This window comes from Chironomus tepperi, unplaced genomic scaffold (assembly GCF_022539635.2).
Source record: "Chironomus tepperi strain 1889 unplaced genomic scaffold, CSIRO-AGI_Ctep_v1 contig_415, whole genome shotgun sequence".
Classification (NCBI taxonomy): Eukaryota; Metazoa; Arthropoda; class Insecta; order Diptera; family Chironomidae; genus Chironomus; species Chironomus tepperi.
In genome coordinates, this window is record NW_027226537.1 from 303,971 (window position 1) to 321,419 (window position 17,449).

Here is a 17,449-nt window from a genome sequence, read left to right on the forward strand (position 1 = left end):
CTTGATAAATAGGTCAAGCTTCGATTCTTTGCTTTGATAATTTTTTGGTTTTCTAATCTAAATTAGAATCCTAAACCGAGTTATTCTTAACCTTTCTTAATATTCGTAAATTTTCCTAGAAAACGCACTAATTAGCTCCACTTACACTTTGTTAGTGAAATTTTACCGTTCGGTGAAAAATGAAATTTCGACATTATTCCATGTCGATTCTATTCCTGAGCATCCTTCGTTATATTTACTGATTTGCGTTATATTAATTAAAATGTGCGAATTTTCGCTGTCCACGAGAATTTTACCCAGAATGATTCATTGATTTAATAAATATAGGATAAGAATAAAAACTTATTGCAAAAACATTTAGATGCTAGTATCGATCAGTAAACTGAACAGATAACTACGTGCCAATAGAAGAACTGAAAGTATGAATAATAATGAGTGCTGTTTTTGCCTTTCTTGGCGAACCGGTGGATTGATATTAGGATGGTTTTACATACTATTTGGGTTTTTCTGTATCTTCAACCTAATGGGACCTATAATTTACTCTCAGACTACAGATCAAGATTATATTGACATCGGTGACAATCGATTTATGGAATGGCACGCTTGTAAGCTTATGAATTTTTTTATCAAATTTATGGATTAATTAATAAATTATCTTCTTTAATTTCAGTTATAATAACTTATTCATTAATGGAATTATATTTCGTCCTAATTGTTATTAGTGGAATTCTACTGCTTGTAGGAATTAAACAAGTAAGATTACAATTAGATGTAAATTTTATGATTTATGACTTAAATTTTTCAAATTTACAGGGTCGTCATAAAAAATTAATAATGCTCATGGTCATGACAGTGATATCAAGTATTGAGTACATTTACAATATGTATAATTTCTACAACATGGGATTAAGTGATAAAGTGTTTAAACACTTTATTTTGTTCATAATCTGTAACTATTTCTTATATGTGGCTTGTTGCATTTATGTAAAAATTAAAAATGAAGATAAAATAACACACATAACACTAGCTTAATGAAGTTCATCAATAAAAAAAAACTATAAACTTAATTCGAAATTCTTAAGACCCACTTTGATAAATAGGCAAATGATGATCATTTTCTGGTCATTATTAAATCGGAACTTACATAATATTGTGAAATATTGTTATGGTATATCCCCGAAAGTGTTAAAAATATTCTATAAGTTATGTATACGAGAGTAAATTGAAATGTGTTAATTCTATTTGTAAACATTTCGATAAAAGTATGAAGTGAAATGCAGAAAAATCTGATTGATCAATAAATTGTGTTATAGATTTTTAAACATGTCAAATTTGCTGGTTGATAGATTTATAGTTTTGGTTGCTGTATCTTTGAATTGTTTAGCTGTGTCGTAATATGTGTTTATGTTTGTAACTGTAGATGGCAGAGGTGGCTTATTACTTGTTTTGTTATTTGATTAAAGTATTCTTGGACCTCAACTAATTTAGTTTCGTCGTCTAAAATGATTTCTTTTTCATCTTTTTTCAAAAGTCGAACACTACCACGAGCATAGAATACTTTGAGCTTCTTCCCAACTATTGTCTTAGCTTTGTGGATCATATTTCTATTTGCTTGTGTCAGTGATTGATTGAAATATATGGAGCATTCTTTTTTTGAGTCTCGTTTAGCTTTTATTATCCTAATTTTGGAGTTGATGTTCGAAAAAATTACTGGAAGATTTTTTTTTTTTTTTGTCAGATCCATTAATTGATTTCCTTCACGAATGCATGCTCAATTTCCTTTGGGTCTATACTTATTCCAAAGGATTCAATGGTTTCAATTGCCAATTGTTTGCTGTCAATCTTGCTCTCGTTATCATTAAATTTAATTCCATCTATTTCCATAAATTTCTCAAGTTTATCCTGTTTATATACAAAAGTCGACATTATTACCAACTTGATATTCGACATTATTTAATGTCGATGCTATTCCTGAGCATCTTTCCCTATATCTACTGATTGTGTTATATTAATTAAAATGTGCGAATTATTGTAGTTCACAAGAATTTTTCCCAGAATGATTCATTGATTAAATTATCCAACAAATGTGGAATGAGAATAAAAACTTCATGCGAAAATATTTAGAAGCTAGTATCGATCAATAAACTGAACAGATAGCTACGTGCCAATATTTTTAAAATTATTTTGAGCATTTAATAATTAATTAAAATTGAAAGTATGAAGAGTAATGGGTGCTGTTTTTTCCTGTCTTTGAGAACTGGTGGATTGATAATTGGATGGGTACACATAATATTTGGATTTCTTGGAACCATCTTGTTATCGATAGCATTAAATCACCTTGTGTCTCAAAATACAGTTAAAGAAATTATTTTTGCCGGTTACAGTTCAATTTCCGATAGGAATTTTTGTAAACTTTTGAATTTTAGTCAAATTTATGAATTAAGAAATTAATTATCTCCTTTAATTTCAGTAATAATATATTTTTCACTAGCAGGAATACTTATGGCCCTTACTGTAATTAGTGGATTTCTACTGATTTCAGGGATTAAGCAAGTAAGATTACTAAAATTTACATTTCATGATTTCTTACTTAAATATTACAAACTTACAGGGTCGTCATAAAAGATTAATAATGTTCATGGTCATTTTAGTGATCAGAAATTTTTCATGCATTCAAAATACATTTGATTTCTACAACGAAGGATTATATAATATGATGTATATAGATTTTTTTTGTGTGATACTAAATACCTATTTTATATATGTGACTTATTGCCTTTATGCAAAAATTAAAAATGGAGAAAAAATATCACATATTGCACCAGCTTAATGATGTTAATTGTTCATCAAAAGTAAACTCCTAACCATATCCGAAATTCTTAAGACTCATTTTGATAGATAAAAGGCAAATGATGATGATCCATTGTTGATCATTTTCTATAGCAAATTTACACAACAGTGTGAAATATTATTTTGGAATATCCCCGAAAGTGTTAAAAATACTAAATAAGTTATGCAGTGTAAATTGAAATGTGTTAATTCTATTTGTAAGCATTTTGATAAAAGTACGAAGTGAAATGCAGAAAAATTGATCAATAAATTGTGTATGTTAAAGCTTAATTAACACAAAATCAATATATAGTTAAGCATAAAAGTAGTCATATAAATATCGTTCATTATTTTTGAGAATTAGCACTTATTAATACTAATAAAATATCATATGAGACTTGGAACATTCCAAATTAATTTTTAGGCTTAGTTGTCACTACTTACTTACTTACTATAACAATGCACCTTTGTTGACTTTAGGTAACAACAAAATGGATTCCATCTGACTCTGTCACCAAGTTTGTTCAAAATCTCTGTCCGCAAGCTAAGTTGACATTACGTACACCGTTTTGCTGCATCTAACTTTTTGAGCTTTTCTCTTGCGGATACCAACAAAAAGCTATGTAATAAATTTGTGCTTCCGTCCCAGCATTGACATTCTCTCTTACTGAACTGTTTTTTGCAAAAGTTTCTCATTTAAAGTCCAATCATTTGGATTCCCGTTCCATCAAATGTTAAGAAAACTTCTGTAGCAGCTATTGACGTAAACCGGCAGCCTACGCTTAACTTTATTTGTAACAAACCATGTCTCAGAAATACAGCAGCACTGAAGTTGTCACTAAATTCACAGTTAATTGAAGACATTTTCATAATTGCCAGCAATGATATTTTCTTGAGTTTATGAAAAGTCAAATCTGTGGATTGGCATCAAATAGGATATGTAATCGTGATTATGAATCACTTTCACTAATTAACAGGTTCGTGTGGTAAAAAAAGTGTTAAATTTACTTATTCGATATTTTTTATAGCTACCTAAGTTAGTGTCATTAAAGCAGTGAATATGTGATAAACTAACGATCAGTTGGATGTGCAAATGAACTTTATTTATTAAAGAACATAGAAAAAAGGCAAGAAATCAAGATCAGATTTCGGAATCAAACTCTCATCGAATTGTAGAGTATTGTTGAAATTCAACTGTTGAATATTCATTAAAATTATCCAATGTCTGGTTTTTGGTAGTCTCAACAGGAGAATGAATTTTAATTTGTCGCAAGTGCGTGTCGCGTCCGTTTTGATGATTACTTATGACAGCTATTTGTAGCATAAATGTTCTAATAGGTTTATCACGGATATTTCTAATAGGTATACCTGTCCATCCAGACGGTTCACAAAGACTAATGATTTCTATTTCGTTGAGATCATTAAAGTGCGTTCCTGTTCGAATTGATATTTTTGCCGGCGTGTACGATTCATCTAATTTATAATCACTAAAAATATATACATGACAAACTGATGTTTTTCGTGGAAACTGGATATTGATTAAATGAGGCAATTGTCCATCTGATTGCCAATAAGTTTCCATTGAATTATCCATAAGTTGCTCCACTCCAAATCCTTTAAAATTGACAAAATTAAGTTATCGCAATTTTACAAATACAATTTAAGGAGAATTTACCTGGCTTACATGATGATACAGAAATAATGCATGATGTTACTTCTCTAACGTTCCCAAATCTTTCTGCATAATAAGGACATACTACTTCTACGGTATCTTGTTGATTAGAGGCCATTTAATTATATTTTCTGACTTTACAAGCAACTGTTTTTCTTAAAAATAAAATTTTCCCGCCATCTATGATTGAAAAATTCAAACTTGATCATTTAAAAATATAAAATCCGTTAAAAAAACGAAGATACTGCATGTGCATCATCATTTAAGTCTATGACAATGCTGATAATTTGTTCAGTCTCGTCTTATCAGTTGTAAAGTTTAAACTGCATAATTCCAATTGTGCATCGAACTAAATAGTAACATGATTAAATTAATTATACTTGCACTTGGTGCAGTTCCAATATTTGGATTATCGATTAACACTGATGATGGAAAGATAAATGTGATTAGCAGTGATGATAAAATAAATGAACAATTATGGGAAAAATTTAAGGTGAGAATGTCATCATGTAATATGAGTTACTTTAATAGGCATAGAGGCCGCTTTTAGGTACGGCAGTGGTCTTTCTGCACCATGAGAGCTCTAAGCCTATTAGGGTATGAGAGGGTCAGTAATTACTAATTAATTCATGTTCATTCTCTTACATACAGCACGACTATAACAAGTCATATCAATCAATCAATGAAACTACATTACGACGTGATATATTCTATGATAATTTAAGGACAATTTATCGACACAATCAAATGAAAAATAATACATTTAAGCTGGGCATCAATCAATTCGCAAGCATGACTTTTGAAGAATTGTACAAACAAAATTACTTTGAGGAAGAAGATTTTTATGAAACAGCTGATTTTGAGGACTTTGAACCACCAAATATTTTATCACTTCCAGAAGACATGTTTAATAAGACAGCGCCTGAGTCGTTTGATTGGCGGGATCAAGGCTTAGCTTTACCGGTTAAAAATCAAGGACTTTGTGGATCATGTTATGCATTTGTTGGCTTAGAGGCATTAGAAAGTGCATTTTATGTAAAAACTGGCAAATCTTTTGTATTTTCGAGACAAGAAATTGTGGATTGTGCAACAAGACATGGCACGAAAGGCTGTGACGGTGGCATAGTACATGGTGTGTATTCCTATATTGATAAAATGGGTGGAATAAGTCTTCAAGATGATTATCCATACGAAGAAAATCAAAGCCAATGTGACGAAGATGTTGAACGTGTTAAGTTCCGAATAAAGGAAATGGTCGATTTTGAGAGAGAAGATGAAGAACTGCTTAAAAAAGCTTTATATAATGCAGGTCCTATAATTGTCGTTATTGATTCATTAAATGAATCATTTTATCGTTATTCAAGTGGAATTTACTACGAAGAAAGATGCAATGATGAATCCAGGATGCCCACTCATGCAATATTATTGATTGGATATGGAACTGAAAATGGACAAGATTTTTGGACATTTAAGAATTCATATGGAGATAAATGGGGTGAATCTGGATATATGAGAATTGCCAGAAACAAAAATAATCACTGCAAAATTGCCTCCTTCAATCTAATTCCAATTATCGATGAATCTCAAGAACGCGATCAATTAAACTGAAAAGATTTAATTTTTATTTTTTTGGATCAATGTCATAGAATACTGATGTGAACTTGAAATTATTTAAGAATGTGGGACTAAAATTAATCCTACCTATTGAATGGCATTGGATTAATCTATGAATTAGCATTAAAATGTTGAATATTGCTAACATTTTGGATCTATAATTTTAGAATTATATTAAGACTTTACCTTACTGGATCATGTTGTATTGATTATTTATGTTATTTAAAATGATAATAATGTGTTGTATTTATCTATGTAATCTTAATTAAGTTAGAAATAAGTATCTCAATAAAAGCAAGAAAGTTGTTACAAAATTTTAAAATTTTCACCAATTCAGCTTAAATCACCACAATTCAGCTCAAATTAGTGTAATTCAGCACAAATCAGCGACATTCAGCTCAAATCAGCGTCATTCAGCGTTTTGAAAATCTAAAATACGTTACAAAACTCCAACTTGAACAGTATTACATTATCAATAAGTACCGATACAATTATCGACTTCCTTCTCTCACCCATGCCGATGTTTATTAAATTAATTTAATTGTGTTATGATTGCGCTCTTATTAGCTTCATTATCACCATTAGTATACAATAAAGTTCATGAATAATCTCACATTTTTTTTTACAACATGCTGTCTGTTTCTTTTTGCAAATTACGTACATATTTAAATACTTGAGCTGAGAGGGCGAGAGATAGAGATAGAGAGCCGAGATGATTTGTAATGTAATTGGAACTTCAAATAACAAAAACAAAGAAATACGAATGTACAAAAAAAAATCTGGAGGCATGTCTAGTCAGTCTGTTCATAACAGCTCCGTTCAGCTTACTTACATTTATTGCGCCACCGCACAATTCGCCGCTTTTCTCAGCAACATTAAAAACACAGAATACAGTAAAGAACGAGATGAAAAAAAAAGAAAGGAAACTGTTTTAATCTCTGGCAGAGTCAAGAGTAAACGTCAATTTGAGAAGAACGATGATGATGAAAAATAAAAAGAAAAAAAAAATCAAAATAAAATTACTCGCGTGATTTAACTAAATGCTCAGTTTCTTATCTGCAGTCAAAAAGTGTGGCAGATTTCATTGAGAAGAAATCATTTTTTTATTTTTTGTGTGCTCTTCCTTCCTACCCAAACTTTATTAAGAATTTAAGTCAAATAATTATAGTGAATAAAAATGTTTTTAGGTGTTTTATTTGTTCTTGGCAATCTCCTGAACAACTATCTTAATAGTTTTGAAAGTATTGAGTCATGGAATAAATTTAAAGTGAGGAAAAATGATCATTTTTAGACCAATTTTCCACGAGAAAATACAAAAAAAAATCTGTGTGTAATTATTTATTTTAAGGTTGAGTATAACAAAAGCTATACAACATATGAAGAGGAACTAAAGAGACAAGAGATTTTTATGGACAATTTGAGAACGTCTATAAAACATAATTTAAAACATGCGGCTGGTCTATCAACGTTTAAAATGGGTATTAATCAGTTCTCAGACATGACCTACGCTGAGTTTCTTAAGATTAATACAGAATTAGCCAGTACGGAACAGTATATAAAGAAAAATTATAATGCGACTGTTGTTCATGATATATCCAGTGCATCAACAAATTATACATCATTTGATTGGCGGGAACGTGGTGCTGTGACAAGTGTTAAGAATCAAGGTGATTGTGGATGTTGTTATGCATTTGCGGCAATTTCTGCACTGGAATCGAATATATTTTTAAAAACTGGCAAGCTTTTGGATCTATCCGAACAAGAGATTGTCGATTGTGCACATGGATATTTCACTGCTGGATGTTATGGTGGATATGAAATTGGTGCATTAAATTACATCCAAAATAATGGTGAAATAAGTATTGAGGCTGACTACCCATATGTCGCATCACAAGAAAAATGTAAACGAAGTGTCAAAAATATCTCAAAAGTATCCGTATCCATTAAGCAATTCCTTCAGCCACCGAAAGAAGATGAACATGAATTGACACGGGCACTTATTGCATACGGTCCAATAATGGTGTCAATTGATCATTTGCATGAAAGTTTTATGAGATATTCAAGTGGAATTTATTATGAACCAGATTGTAAAAAGCAAAATTCACATGCAGCTTTATTGATAGGTTTTGGCAGTGAAGGTGGTGAAGATTATTGGATTGTAAAAAATTCATTTGGGGAGAAATGGGGTGAAAAGGGGTACTTTAGAATCGCGAGAAATCGGAAGAATAATTGTGAAATTGCTTCCGAAGCGTACATTATTGAAGTGTAAGAGTGAGTCATTATCTACAACTCTTTTTCCTTAATATACATAAATTAAATGTATTATTGTAATGTTGAGTGACTTTGGAGATGAAATCTTCGAATTTATATCACATCATGTGTGTCTAAAATATTATTAAATATCATTTTAGCACCTAAAAAATTAGTGGTTAGTGCTTAAATCAAACAGTGTTCCTTAATTATTATGTTTTAAATGAATTCTACAAAGTGTTAAACACGTGTTAGTAAAATTTAACGGTTTTTATTTTGAATTTCTATCGGTTTTTTGGAAATTTTTTGAAAATTGCACCGGAAACCGATAGTATTTTTGAATTTCACAAAACCGTTATATGATAAAATTTTTAATATTGATAGATTTAAATAGTTTTTTGCACTATATACGATTATTCTTGATGATATTATCTATGTATTGCATGTGGACGAGACTTTGAAGCAACTGGTTCTTGATAAATGAGTTGGGAAAATGTCTTGGATCCTACTGGATCTTATGTTGTTTATCAGAAAAGTCTTGGATACGACTAGAAATAAGCATGCTTTATTAAATATTTGCGAATTTATTAATATATAATCACTGATCGCTGCGACAAAAACGAGATGAAGTCGCTCGATCGGTTCCTTTTTTTAATTTTTTACAATATTGTTTACCAAAAAAGTCGTGTTTTTAGAATTTTGTTGAAAATTGTTAATTTTAGATTATTTAAGTGAATAAATAGCTGCAAGCATTAATTAATAAGCATATAAAATCATTAAAAATAAAATTTACTGTATTACAACAAGAAAACTGTACTTTCTGAAGTTGATGATTAAAAAACATTAAAAAATGTACAAAAGAATGATTTTCGAAACGTTTCACTGTCTAACAAAATTGGCAGCCAAAATAGCAATTCCAACAGTATTGACGTGTGCTCTTTTAACGTGTGCATTAGACCTAAGATTGACTATTGGAAATCCAGACAACGAACCTTTGGATGATTCAATGAGCGATTGGGAAGAAGGTTATGATTATATTGTGCATGGAGTGATGACCCTTGAAGTAACAATTCCGTCTGGTAACAATTAAAAAACTGGAATCTGGAAACAAAATTATTAAAATTATAATGACTCACTAAAATATGAAAAACAGCTGTCGGAAAATTTCTATAGTAATTCACTTTTATTTCGCTCATTTTAACAAGTTAATGTAATTGATTAATTAAAAAAAGAGAAAGAAAAAGAAAAAATAGAGACGATATATTTACATTCTACATGAAAAATAATAATCTGCTTTAATTAATTAGGTACAAACTAATGAAATGAAACAAACAAAAAAATATAATTATGAAATATTTTCATTGTATTTCCTTCACTTTTCCTCAAATATAATTTTTTTTTCTTATGAATGTCGTCATTAAATGAAAAGTGCAATAAGAAATGTTCCTTTCTTACTATGTACATAACTCTTGTAACTTCAAAATTTCAATTTTGTATCTTTTTTTTTTAATTTTTTTAAAAATTTCATATTCATCGCGACGTTGTATGAAGAGCCTTCACCACAAAAAATCCAACAAGCGAGCATGTCGCTATTCCTAATACTGTTTTCCACCAAATCATCGGATCATTTGTCATCAATCCAAAGTGCTTGAGTTGACTGTAAAAAGAGAAAGAATATGGTTAAATTAAGTTGGAATGAAGGATATACCTTGAAAGATTTATTTTGTTCTACTTTGTCAGATGTTTGCAGGGGGTAGTAATGGTAATAAATGTTTCAATGTAGGTAAGGTATTTGAAATATTTTTGGAATTTCAGACTACGTAAGTTTACGTACATTTTCATATGTAACTTAATTTTACGTACGTAAAGTAAGTCTACGTTTACGTAATTTGTTACGTATTTCACACCTACGTTTACGTATTTCAACGGAATACAAGTCAACGTTTACGTAATTTGTACGTAACTTAAAGTCTACGTTTACGTATTTGTACATAATCAAAGCCTGCGTATTTTTACGTAAAGTAATCTACGCTAAGTCTACGTACGTAATGCAAGTATACGCATTTAAACGTAATGAAAGGTCTAAGTCTGCATTAATTAAAGAAATTAAAGGATCATAAATACTAGGGTAACGAATTTCCTATGTCAATTTATCTACATTAACTCGTCATCCCTGCTTTAATAATTCAATCGCAATTAAAAACAGAGAATCTTCTGGAAATAGAACATCATCTGACAGAAGTGACTTAAAAAATCTTCACAAGGGAGCATAAAATAATTTTGAACACAAAACACATAAAAACATAAGTTGGAAGAGAATATTACAAACAGAAATGTTAAAATAAATGATAACAAGTATAGAACAAATGTACATGCAAATAAATAGATAGATAGAAAGGAACTAGAGTCTAGAAACAAAAGAGAATATCCCTCATAAAATTGTTATTATAAAATTAAGATAGGTTTTTGTAGTTTTATGCTAGTCCATAGCTTGTATAAAACGTGAAAAAAAGACAGAAGGTATATTTATAAAATATATCCAATGTTAGTCAATATTTATCCACTTACGTCTCTTCCCAAAGTTGAACGAACCTGTGTTTATAAAATAATATCCAGGCTGGTTGGAAGCGTCTATATCCGCAAATCGTCATAGTTTTATATTATCATAAGAATATATGTGAATGAAAAATACATGTTTTGTACATAAAAAAGAGAAGGTGAGAAGACAGAAAGAGAAAAAAAAGAAAAGGATATGCGTGTGAAAAATTTATATCCAATAAGTTTAAATTAGCCATATATGTAACTATGAATTAGAAGAAACAACTACAAATAATACGTAAATATGTATTTTGCATGTACTGTCGAGAGAAAGTAAATTTTAATTAACATTTTACTTCCTATTTTCATCAATTAATGACGAAATGGAAGTGAATCTCTGAAAGGGCGAGAAACAGAAAAAGAAAGCAATCAATCAAAGAAAATCATGATAAACTTACGGAAATGACGCCATCGTGCCGAGCTTAACGTACAGATCGCGTTTATTGTGCTTTATGCTGAAGTATTGAGGCGGTAATAATTTGTACTTTTGGCAAAATTCGACTGGCTGTAGAAGATAATCTTGCCTTTTCTCATCCATATCTCCTTTTGCACCGACAATTAAGACTGGAATTTTACTTTCGGCAAAGTACTTGATGTATATTCTGGCTATATATTCAAATGATTTCGGATCACTAATATCATAAACTAAGCAAGCGACATCACAAAGAACTTCTGATGGCTGCAATGGATCCAGCACTTGACGTACGTCTATATCACGCAATATTAAATACTTTTCTTGGCCATAAACTTGAACTGTATTTATACAATATTGATTATTTCCACGCAAGTCTTTATCTTTAAGTTTCTTCATATCGTCAACTAAGAATGCTCTACATAGTGCTGTCTTTCCAGCTCCTTTCATCCCTATGACATGGCACATGTAAGTATTTCGACTACTCTGCTTTTTGGCCAAATCAATTCGTCGTTCGCGTGTCACATGTATTGCGGCTATTTGTGATTCATTCTCGTGCACATTAAAACCAAGATAGGCAAGATATTCTAGAGTTTTCGGAAGTTCTATGAATGTTTGTAGTGACCACCTACATATCCATCCATGTGATGTTGGCCATCCTTTATCATTTGTTGGAACTGTTCGCTTAATGTCACTTGAAAATGGTGGTGTTGGACATGCACTAAATACTCGCTTAAATTCATCAGGTGAAAGTGCACCGTCATTGTCCTTATCACCTCGCTCAAATAATGCCATTAGAAATTGTTGACCTCGATGTGATAGCTCCGTACTGGATCCTGGTGGGATTTTTATTGCTGGACATAAGTAATCTTTACTCATTTCTAAGGTTTCATTATATCCAAAACGTCTCAAAACCGCCCATGTTGTTTCATTTCGTCCACGTTGTATAAAAAGGCAGTGAAGAAATAAAAAGCCACTCAGTGTAACACAATCATCTCTAATTCCATCAGGTGTATTTTTCATTAGTACAGCTTTAACTTCATCAAGAACTGTTGGCTGTAATGGTGCATTGAAGCATCGTCTTTGAAAATGATTTAATTCATAGTCATTTAATAGGCCGTCACCGTCTATATCACAAACTTTAAATATTCTCACAAGTGCCTTTTTACATTTCTCGGTTAACTGCAAGAAAAATTGAATAATTAATTTATAATTCAAAGCATAAACATTGTTGCACTCACATCTTGCTCTTCCATTATGTATAATGGAGCAGTGGGATGAAGTACAGCCTTTTGTGCATAATAAAACATTTCTGATATATTATGAAGTGTCTTTGCCGAGCATTCAACACAGCTTTCAACCTCATTAAAATCCTCCATGATCGTCAAAACGTGATCGATTGTCGAGTAGTCAACAAGATCTATTTTATTTCCTACTAACACGACTGGCTTTCGATTCTCGCCTTGTGAATGTTCACGGATGAATGGTAGCCTAAAATAATGCAAAGTCATTAAATTTAAATCGTGTGAATTGGCATTTTGGAGCACTTTTTTGCAATATAAATGAGTCGCATGCAGCAGCTACTACAATATGATGATGATGATGTTGAGTAAGTGAATCATATTTAAATAGAAATTATAGACTCTGATGTCATTTATTGGCTTTGGGATTTACACTTGACTTTTGTATGTTGCTAAGTCTATTATTGAGACTTTGACTGTGTGTTATGGCATATTTTTGCGTATATTGCTTTTTAAGACTTTAGACTGTAAACTACCAAAAAATTGCAAAAAAAGCTCTGCTCCAATGACTTATTTATTAGTATAAAATTACCAATGTGAACTGAGTCGATCAAGCGAGCTTTCATCGTCTACAGCATACACGACACAGACCACGTGCGCCTTTGCAATTTCCTCAATAAGATTCTCATCGCTCTGTTCTATTGACGAGTAGTCGACTATATTGGTGGGTACATGTTCTGGAGTTACGTCTAAAAATGGATCAAAATTTATGTTGAGTGAATTTTGAGAATTTATATTATAAACAGTACCTGCTGGGATGGTGATTTCTTCGGCTTTTGGTGGAACTTCTTCTGGAAATTCTTCACTAACAAGCGATAATATGAGCGATGTCTTTCCAACGCCTTGATCTCCAACTAATAATATCCTAACATTTCGTCTCAGCAAATTTGATGACGAAATTGATGCAATGGAAGAGGCGACCATTGTTGATTGATTAATTAATTAAGTCTCTATGCTAAGCTGTCTACTTAATTTTATATATTTCACAAACTATTCTGATATATTTTGCTTATTCCTTACAATCTGAGAAAAAAAGAAAAAAAATGAATGTATGAATGATATTTTTGACGGTAGGTATATACAAAAGTGCTGTACAAAATGCTAGTATTGCATAATATTCGAATAGACTTTTTGGATTTTTATGAAATTGATGCTATTTAATTATAATAGCTTTAAATTCACAGGTTTTGCTACTGTTTGTGATTGTTTTGATTTTCGCACAGTTATTATCATGATAATCAAGAGAAATGTACCGCTTTTCATTTCCATTTTTCTAGCATTATTCTGTGAAAAACGTAGATTAATCATACAATAACAAACTAACATCTTTGCTGGATGTTAAGAAATTTCAGTTTACACACTATTCTTTGCGGGAGATATTATGATCTCATTGTGACCATGGCATTTTATACTGTATGTTTGGTAAATGAATGTTAAATCGGCAATTTTTCATCATAAAACCACAAATAAAAGAATTTGCGAAAATCAATACTTGAAAGGAAAATTTTTTGCAAATTCAATTTAATGTCAAGATCAACTCATTTACGGCTATTTTTAACCTTTGGCGTCGTGTAATTATATTTCTGCAGGCACAATTTCTTCGTTTAATTTGTAGCGCACATAACTTTTTTTTGACAATCACCTTTTTAATGAATTTTATTTTTTCTGATAAGAAACCTTCACATTTTAACAATTTGCAATTTTTTTGTTAATTTTTCACGATTTTAAGCATGATTCCTCTAATTATTCTATTGCTTGTAACACTTAATCGTGTTTATCTCGTGACTAGATCGATGATACTCTTGTAATCGCGTTGGTCTCGGTATTTTTCTTTAATATTAAAATATAAGTCAACTTTTTTTATTTTTTTTTCTCTTCAATATTTTGAAATTATTTTGACCGTTGATGGTTGGAAAATTGTAAATCCGATTTATTGTTGAATATTCGGTAACATAATTAAAGATAATAAACTTTATGTTGCACAAATATAACTTAATTGTATTAAGAATTGAGCTAGAAAAATGCACTTGAATTCAAATGAAATGAACCTTGAATTGCTGAATGAATTTTTCAAATTTTTAAAAGCCGTTATTTTTATGCGTATGTTTATGTAGGAAATGTATTCTATTTTATAATGTTCTAAATAGGATTCCATAAAATTTATCCGTTTTGAATTATATTTATTAATAGATTGGTTACTAACTGATCTTGCTGATCCATGAAAAGTAATTTCTGTGTTATGTTCTGAAACGTAATCACTTTTTAAAATACTATGATGAGAATGGTCCTACTATAATCTGGCTGTAGATCTTGGTTTAAGGAAAACAACCTCAATTGCAACATTATCAACACTGGCTATTGACTGACATTGGTCAGTTGACTTCCTATTCTTATTCCTTAGCATGTTGACCATAAATGACATCATACAGCTTAAGATCAGCCTGAATGACACAAATGAAGAAAGCTCCGCCACAGAGCTTTTTAGGATTTATCAAAATCCTTTTATCAACACCAAATGGAGAGCACAAATGGGTTAATCGATCAACAATCTGACTCTGACTAAGTGTCGGTTTTGATTTAAATCGACAAATCGACTAAACGGCTTTTGTTATTCGAGCTTGTTCATTTGTGTCGCTCGGACAGTTGAGTTTTGAATTAGGATTTGGCTAAGAAACGCAGGTCTATATATCTGCGTTTTAGATGCGTATGTCTACCATTTTCGACTGGATCTCATAGTTCTTCGATGGATGCTGACCTGCAAAAATGTCAACAAATGTCTGAAATGAAAGCTCATCCAAAACTTCTGAAAGAGACACTAAAAAAAGCATTAAAGACACAATTTTTTTTAAGCTTTTAAGAAAATGTTTTTCATTTTATTTTCTCATCTTTATAAATTATAAATTTTTTATTGGTATTTCTATAAAAAAATCAATGCGCGCGTATTTTTTCATATATACTTCCAGAAGAAAAGTTAATATTTTTTTTTTGAATGCCTTACTAAAAAAATAAAATGAAAAAAATAAGAAGTTATAGAACTTAATCAGAAATTTTGGCTATTTTGTGAAATAGATAACTATTATCATCATTATAAAGAGAGATATTGTTAAATTAATTAATGCTTGATTGGTATTTCTTAACGATCCATACGAGGTTTCTCATTTTCTTTTCAAGTTTCATTGATTTTTTGTTTCTTAACATTTCATTTTTTTAAAAAAATTATCACACTTTTCATTCTAAAATTACAATTTATTTCATTATTATTTTTTTTTTTCATTAATTAAATAGTTAAACATTTACAATATCTGCCTTTTTATATTATTTAATTAATTTTATATATACTATATTCATTATTATAATATAAGAGCGTTTTTTGACTGTATAAGCGCCAATTATTCTTGATAGTTGTGGCTGATTTTTTTTTATCATTTCTTTCCCGATCAGCACAAGTTTTTGATGGCCGTCAAATGGCTTCCAAGTTTTCCTGTCACATGGCGTTCAAATGACTGTCATATGACATTCAAGCGACTGTCACATGGCATCCAAGCGACTGTCATATTACGTTCAAATAACTGTCAGATGGTGTCAATGTGTCTACAACATTGCATCCAAGTGACTGTCATATGTCGTTCAAGTGTCAGCCACATGTCATCCAAGTGGCTTCTATATAGCGTCTAAGTGACAATTTGGATGTTAACTGCTATAAGAATTGCCGCTTGGATCCCATGTCAAATGGATCCATTTGACAGCCATCAAAAACCTGTCCCGATCGGGTCTTCATTCATTTATTTATAATCTACAGCTATAGAAATTATATAAAATGCATATTTCTTTGACTTCTTTCTTTTTTATTATTGTGGTCAAATTAAGATTTCTCGCTGATAGCATTTAATCATCGACAGTCACTTGTCAGAGTCGTAAATTATTTCAAATTTAATAATTATTTTTTTTCGGGTTTTTATCAAGATTGAATTTTTTCACGTGGAAAAAATCACTTGAAAATTACGTGTATTGAGACTGTACAATCATTAAAATGCTATCAATCGTCGTCTTTGAAATGGATGAAAAAAAAATTGTTATTATTAAAAGAGTAATAGAATGAAAGACATAAGATGAAGAAGAACAGAGCAGTAAATATGTTTACTCGAGCAGCACAACGTTGTCACAATTTAACATCATGCCAGCAGTGTTGTCTAAACTTTGTTGTGTCACTTTAGTGGTAAGTCACAACCGAAACCGCACACGACATGTGGTTCATGTCATTTTCATTTCTGCGACACACTAGTGTGACATATTGTGTGTCGCGACACACAATTTGAACAACACTGTAGCAGAGTGTTGTCCATGAACACAGTGGATTGATTGCACCGTGAGAACTCTTCTTTGTTGTGGCAGAAAATGAAATTCACCGCAACATGCTGCTCGAGTTAATTGCATTAATTTCTACTAAAAATGAATTTTTCTCTTCAATGGACTAAATTTTCTTATTCTCACAAACTTTTTGAGCCAATGATAATTTTTTTGGGATTTTTGAGTGTGATATACTGAACTTATTGACAGTGCGGTTTTGTCAGGTCATAAAGAAAGAAGATTGATGGAAAGTGACCCTGAACAGCACAGTTTGTTAGCTGATGCAACGCTACGTCGCCGTATTAACGGCAAGACATGAAGTTGCCCTTTAATAACTGTGACGGATGATTTTGTCGCATTGTGGCATTGTCACGTCTCATCACACTCAAAAATCTGAACACACCAATAGCAATTATTTTATTTAAG

General features: G+C 31.0%; 3 protein-coding genes, 2 long non-coding RNA genes and 1 pseudogene across 7 annotated transcripts; 4 read left to right on the forward strand and 2 right to left on the reverse strand.

The window, feature by feature from the left end:
- Window positions 1–168: 168 nt before the first annotated feature.
- LOC139097194 (uncharacterized) lies at window positions 169–1,331 on the forward strand. The gene is made up of 3 exons (XR_011545036.1): window positions 169–605; window positions 671–753; window positions 814–1,331. It is a non-coding gene; the product is annotated as an uncharacterized lncRNA (long non-coding RNA).
- An 801-nt stretch (window positions 1,332–2,132) lies between these two features.
- On the forward strand, window positions 2,133–3,233 carry LOC139097183 (uncharacterized). The gene is made up of 3 exons (XR_011545035.1): window positions 2,133–2,407; window positions 2,471–2,553; window positions 2,612–3,233. It is a non-coding gene; the product is annotated as an uncharacterized lncRNA (long non-coding RNA).
- Window positions 3,234–3,916: 683 nt separating this feature from the next.
- Window positions 3,917–4,667, reverse strand: LOC139097213 (anaphase-promoting complex subunit 10-like). The gene is made up of 2 exons (XM_070649000.1): window positions 4,505–4,667; window positions 3,917–4,443 (listed from the first exon to the last, which is right to left on the reverse strand). Exons 1-2 carry the CDS (start codon window positions 4,617–4,619, stop codon window positions 3,992–3,994), a joined length of 567 nt encoding a protein of 188 aa, XP_070505101.1. The 5' UTR covers window positions 4,620–4,667; the 3' UTR covers window positions 3,917–3,991.
- A 464-nt stretch (window positions 4,668–5,131) lies between these two features.
- LOC139097192 (procathepsin L pseudogene) lies at window positions 5,132–6,109 on the forward strand (annotated as a pseudogene).
- Window positions 6,110–6,955: 846 nt separating this feature from the next.
- Window positions 6,956–9,620, forward strand: LOC139097173 (digestive cysteine proteinase 1-like). The gene is made up of 2 exons (XM_070648964.1): window positions 6,956–7,382; window positions 7,464–9,620. The coding sequence occupies exons 1-2, from the start codon at window positions 7,293–7,295 to the stop codon at window positions 8,382–8,384; spliced, it is 1,011 nt and encodes a 336-aa protein (XP_070505065.1). The 5' UTR covers window positions 6,956–7,292; the 3' UTR covers window positions 8,385–9,620.
- A 4-nt stretch (window positions 9,621–9,624) lies between these two features.
- Window positions 9,625–14,542, reverse strand: Miro (mitochondrial Rho GTPase). Of its 3 annotated transcripts, none has more exons than XM_070648961.1 (7): window positions 14,319–14,542; window positions 13,426–13,699; window positions 13,209–13,365; window positions 12,617–12,866; window positions 11,362–12,557; window positions 10,958–10,996; window positions 9,625–10,022 (listed from the first exon to the last, which is right to left on the reverse strand). In XM_070648961.1, the coding sequence occupies exons 2-7, from the start codon at window positions 13,598–13,600 to the stop codon at window positions 9,896–9,898; spliced, it is 1,944 nt and encodes a 647-aa protein (XP_070505062.1). In that variant the 5' UTR covers window positions 13,601–13,699; window positions 14,319–14,542; the 3' UTR covers window positions 9,625–9,895. The 3 variants fall into 3 exon arrangements, with proteins under 3 accessions (XP_070505062.1, XP_070505061.1, XP_070505063.1); XM_070648960.1 differs by having other exon boundaries at window positions 10,934–10,996; XM_070648962.1 differs by lacking the exon at window positions 10,958–10,996.
- Window positions 14,543–17,449: the final 2,907 nt, after the last annotated feature.

Coding starts and splice junctions, on each gene's coding strand:
- Miro (XM_070648960.1), bottom strand. CDS start 13,600: ATGGTCGCCTCTTCCATTGCATCAATTTCGTCATCAAATTTGCTGAGA. Junction 12,867..13,208: donor GATCGACTCAGTTCACATTG/GTAATTTTATAC, acceptor GCATTATTTTAG/GCTACCATTCATCCGTGAAC. Junction 12,558..12,616: donor ACATAATGGAAGAGCAAGAT/GTGAGTGCAACA, acceptor TTTTTCTTGCAG/TTAACCGAGAAATGTAAAAA.
- LOC139097173 (XM_070648964.1), top strand. CDS start 7,293: ATGTTTTTAGGTGTTTTATTTGTTCTTGGCAATCTCCTGAACAACTAT. Junction 7,383..7,463: donor AGTCATGGAATAAATTTAAA/GTGAGGAAAAAT, acceptor ATTTATTTTAAG/GTTGAGTATAACAAAAGCTA.
- LOC139097213 (XM_070649000.1), bottom strand. CDS start 4,619: ATGGCCTCTAATCAACAAGATACCGTAGAAGTAGTATGTCCTTATTAT. Junction 4,444..4,504: donor TGTATCATCATGTAAGCCAG/GTAAATTCTCCT, acceptor TCAATTTTAAAG/GATTTGGAGTGGAGCAACTT.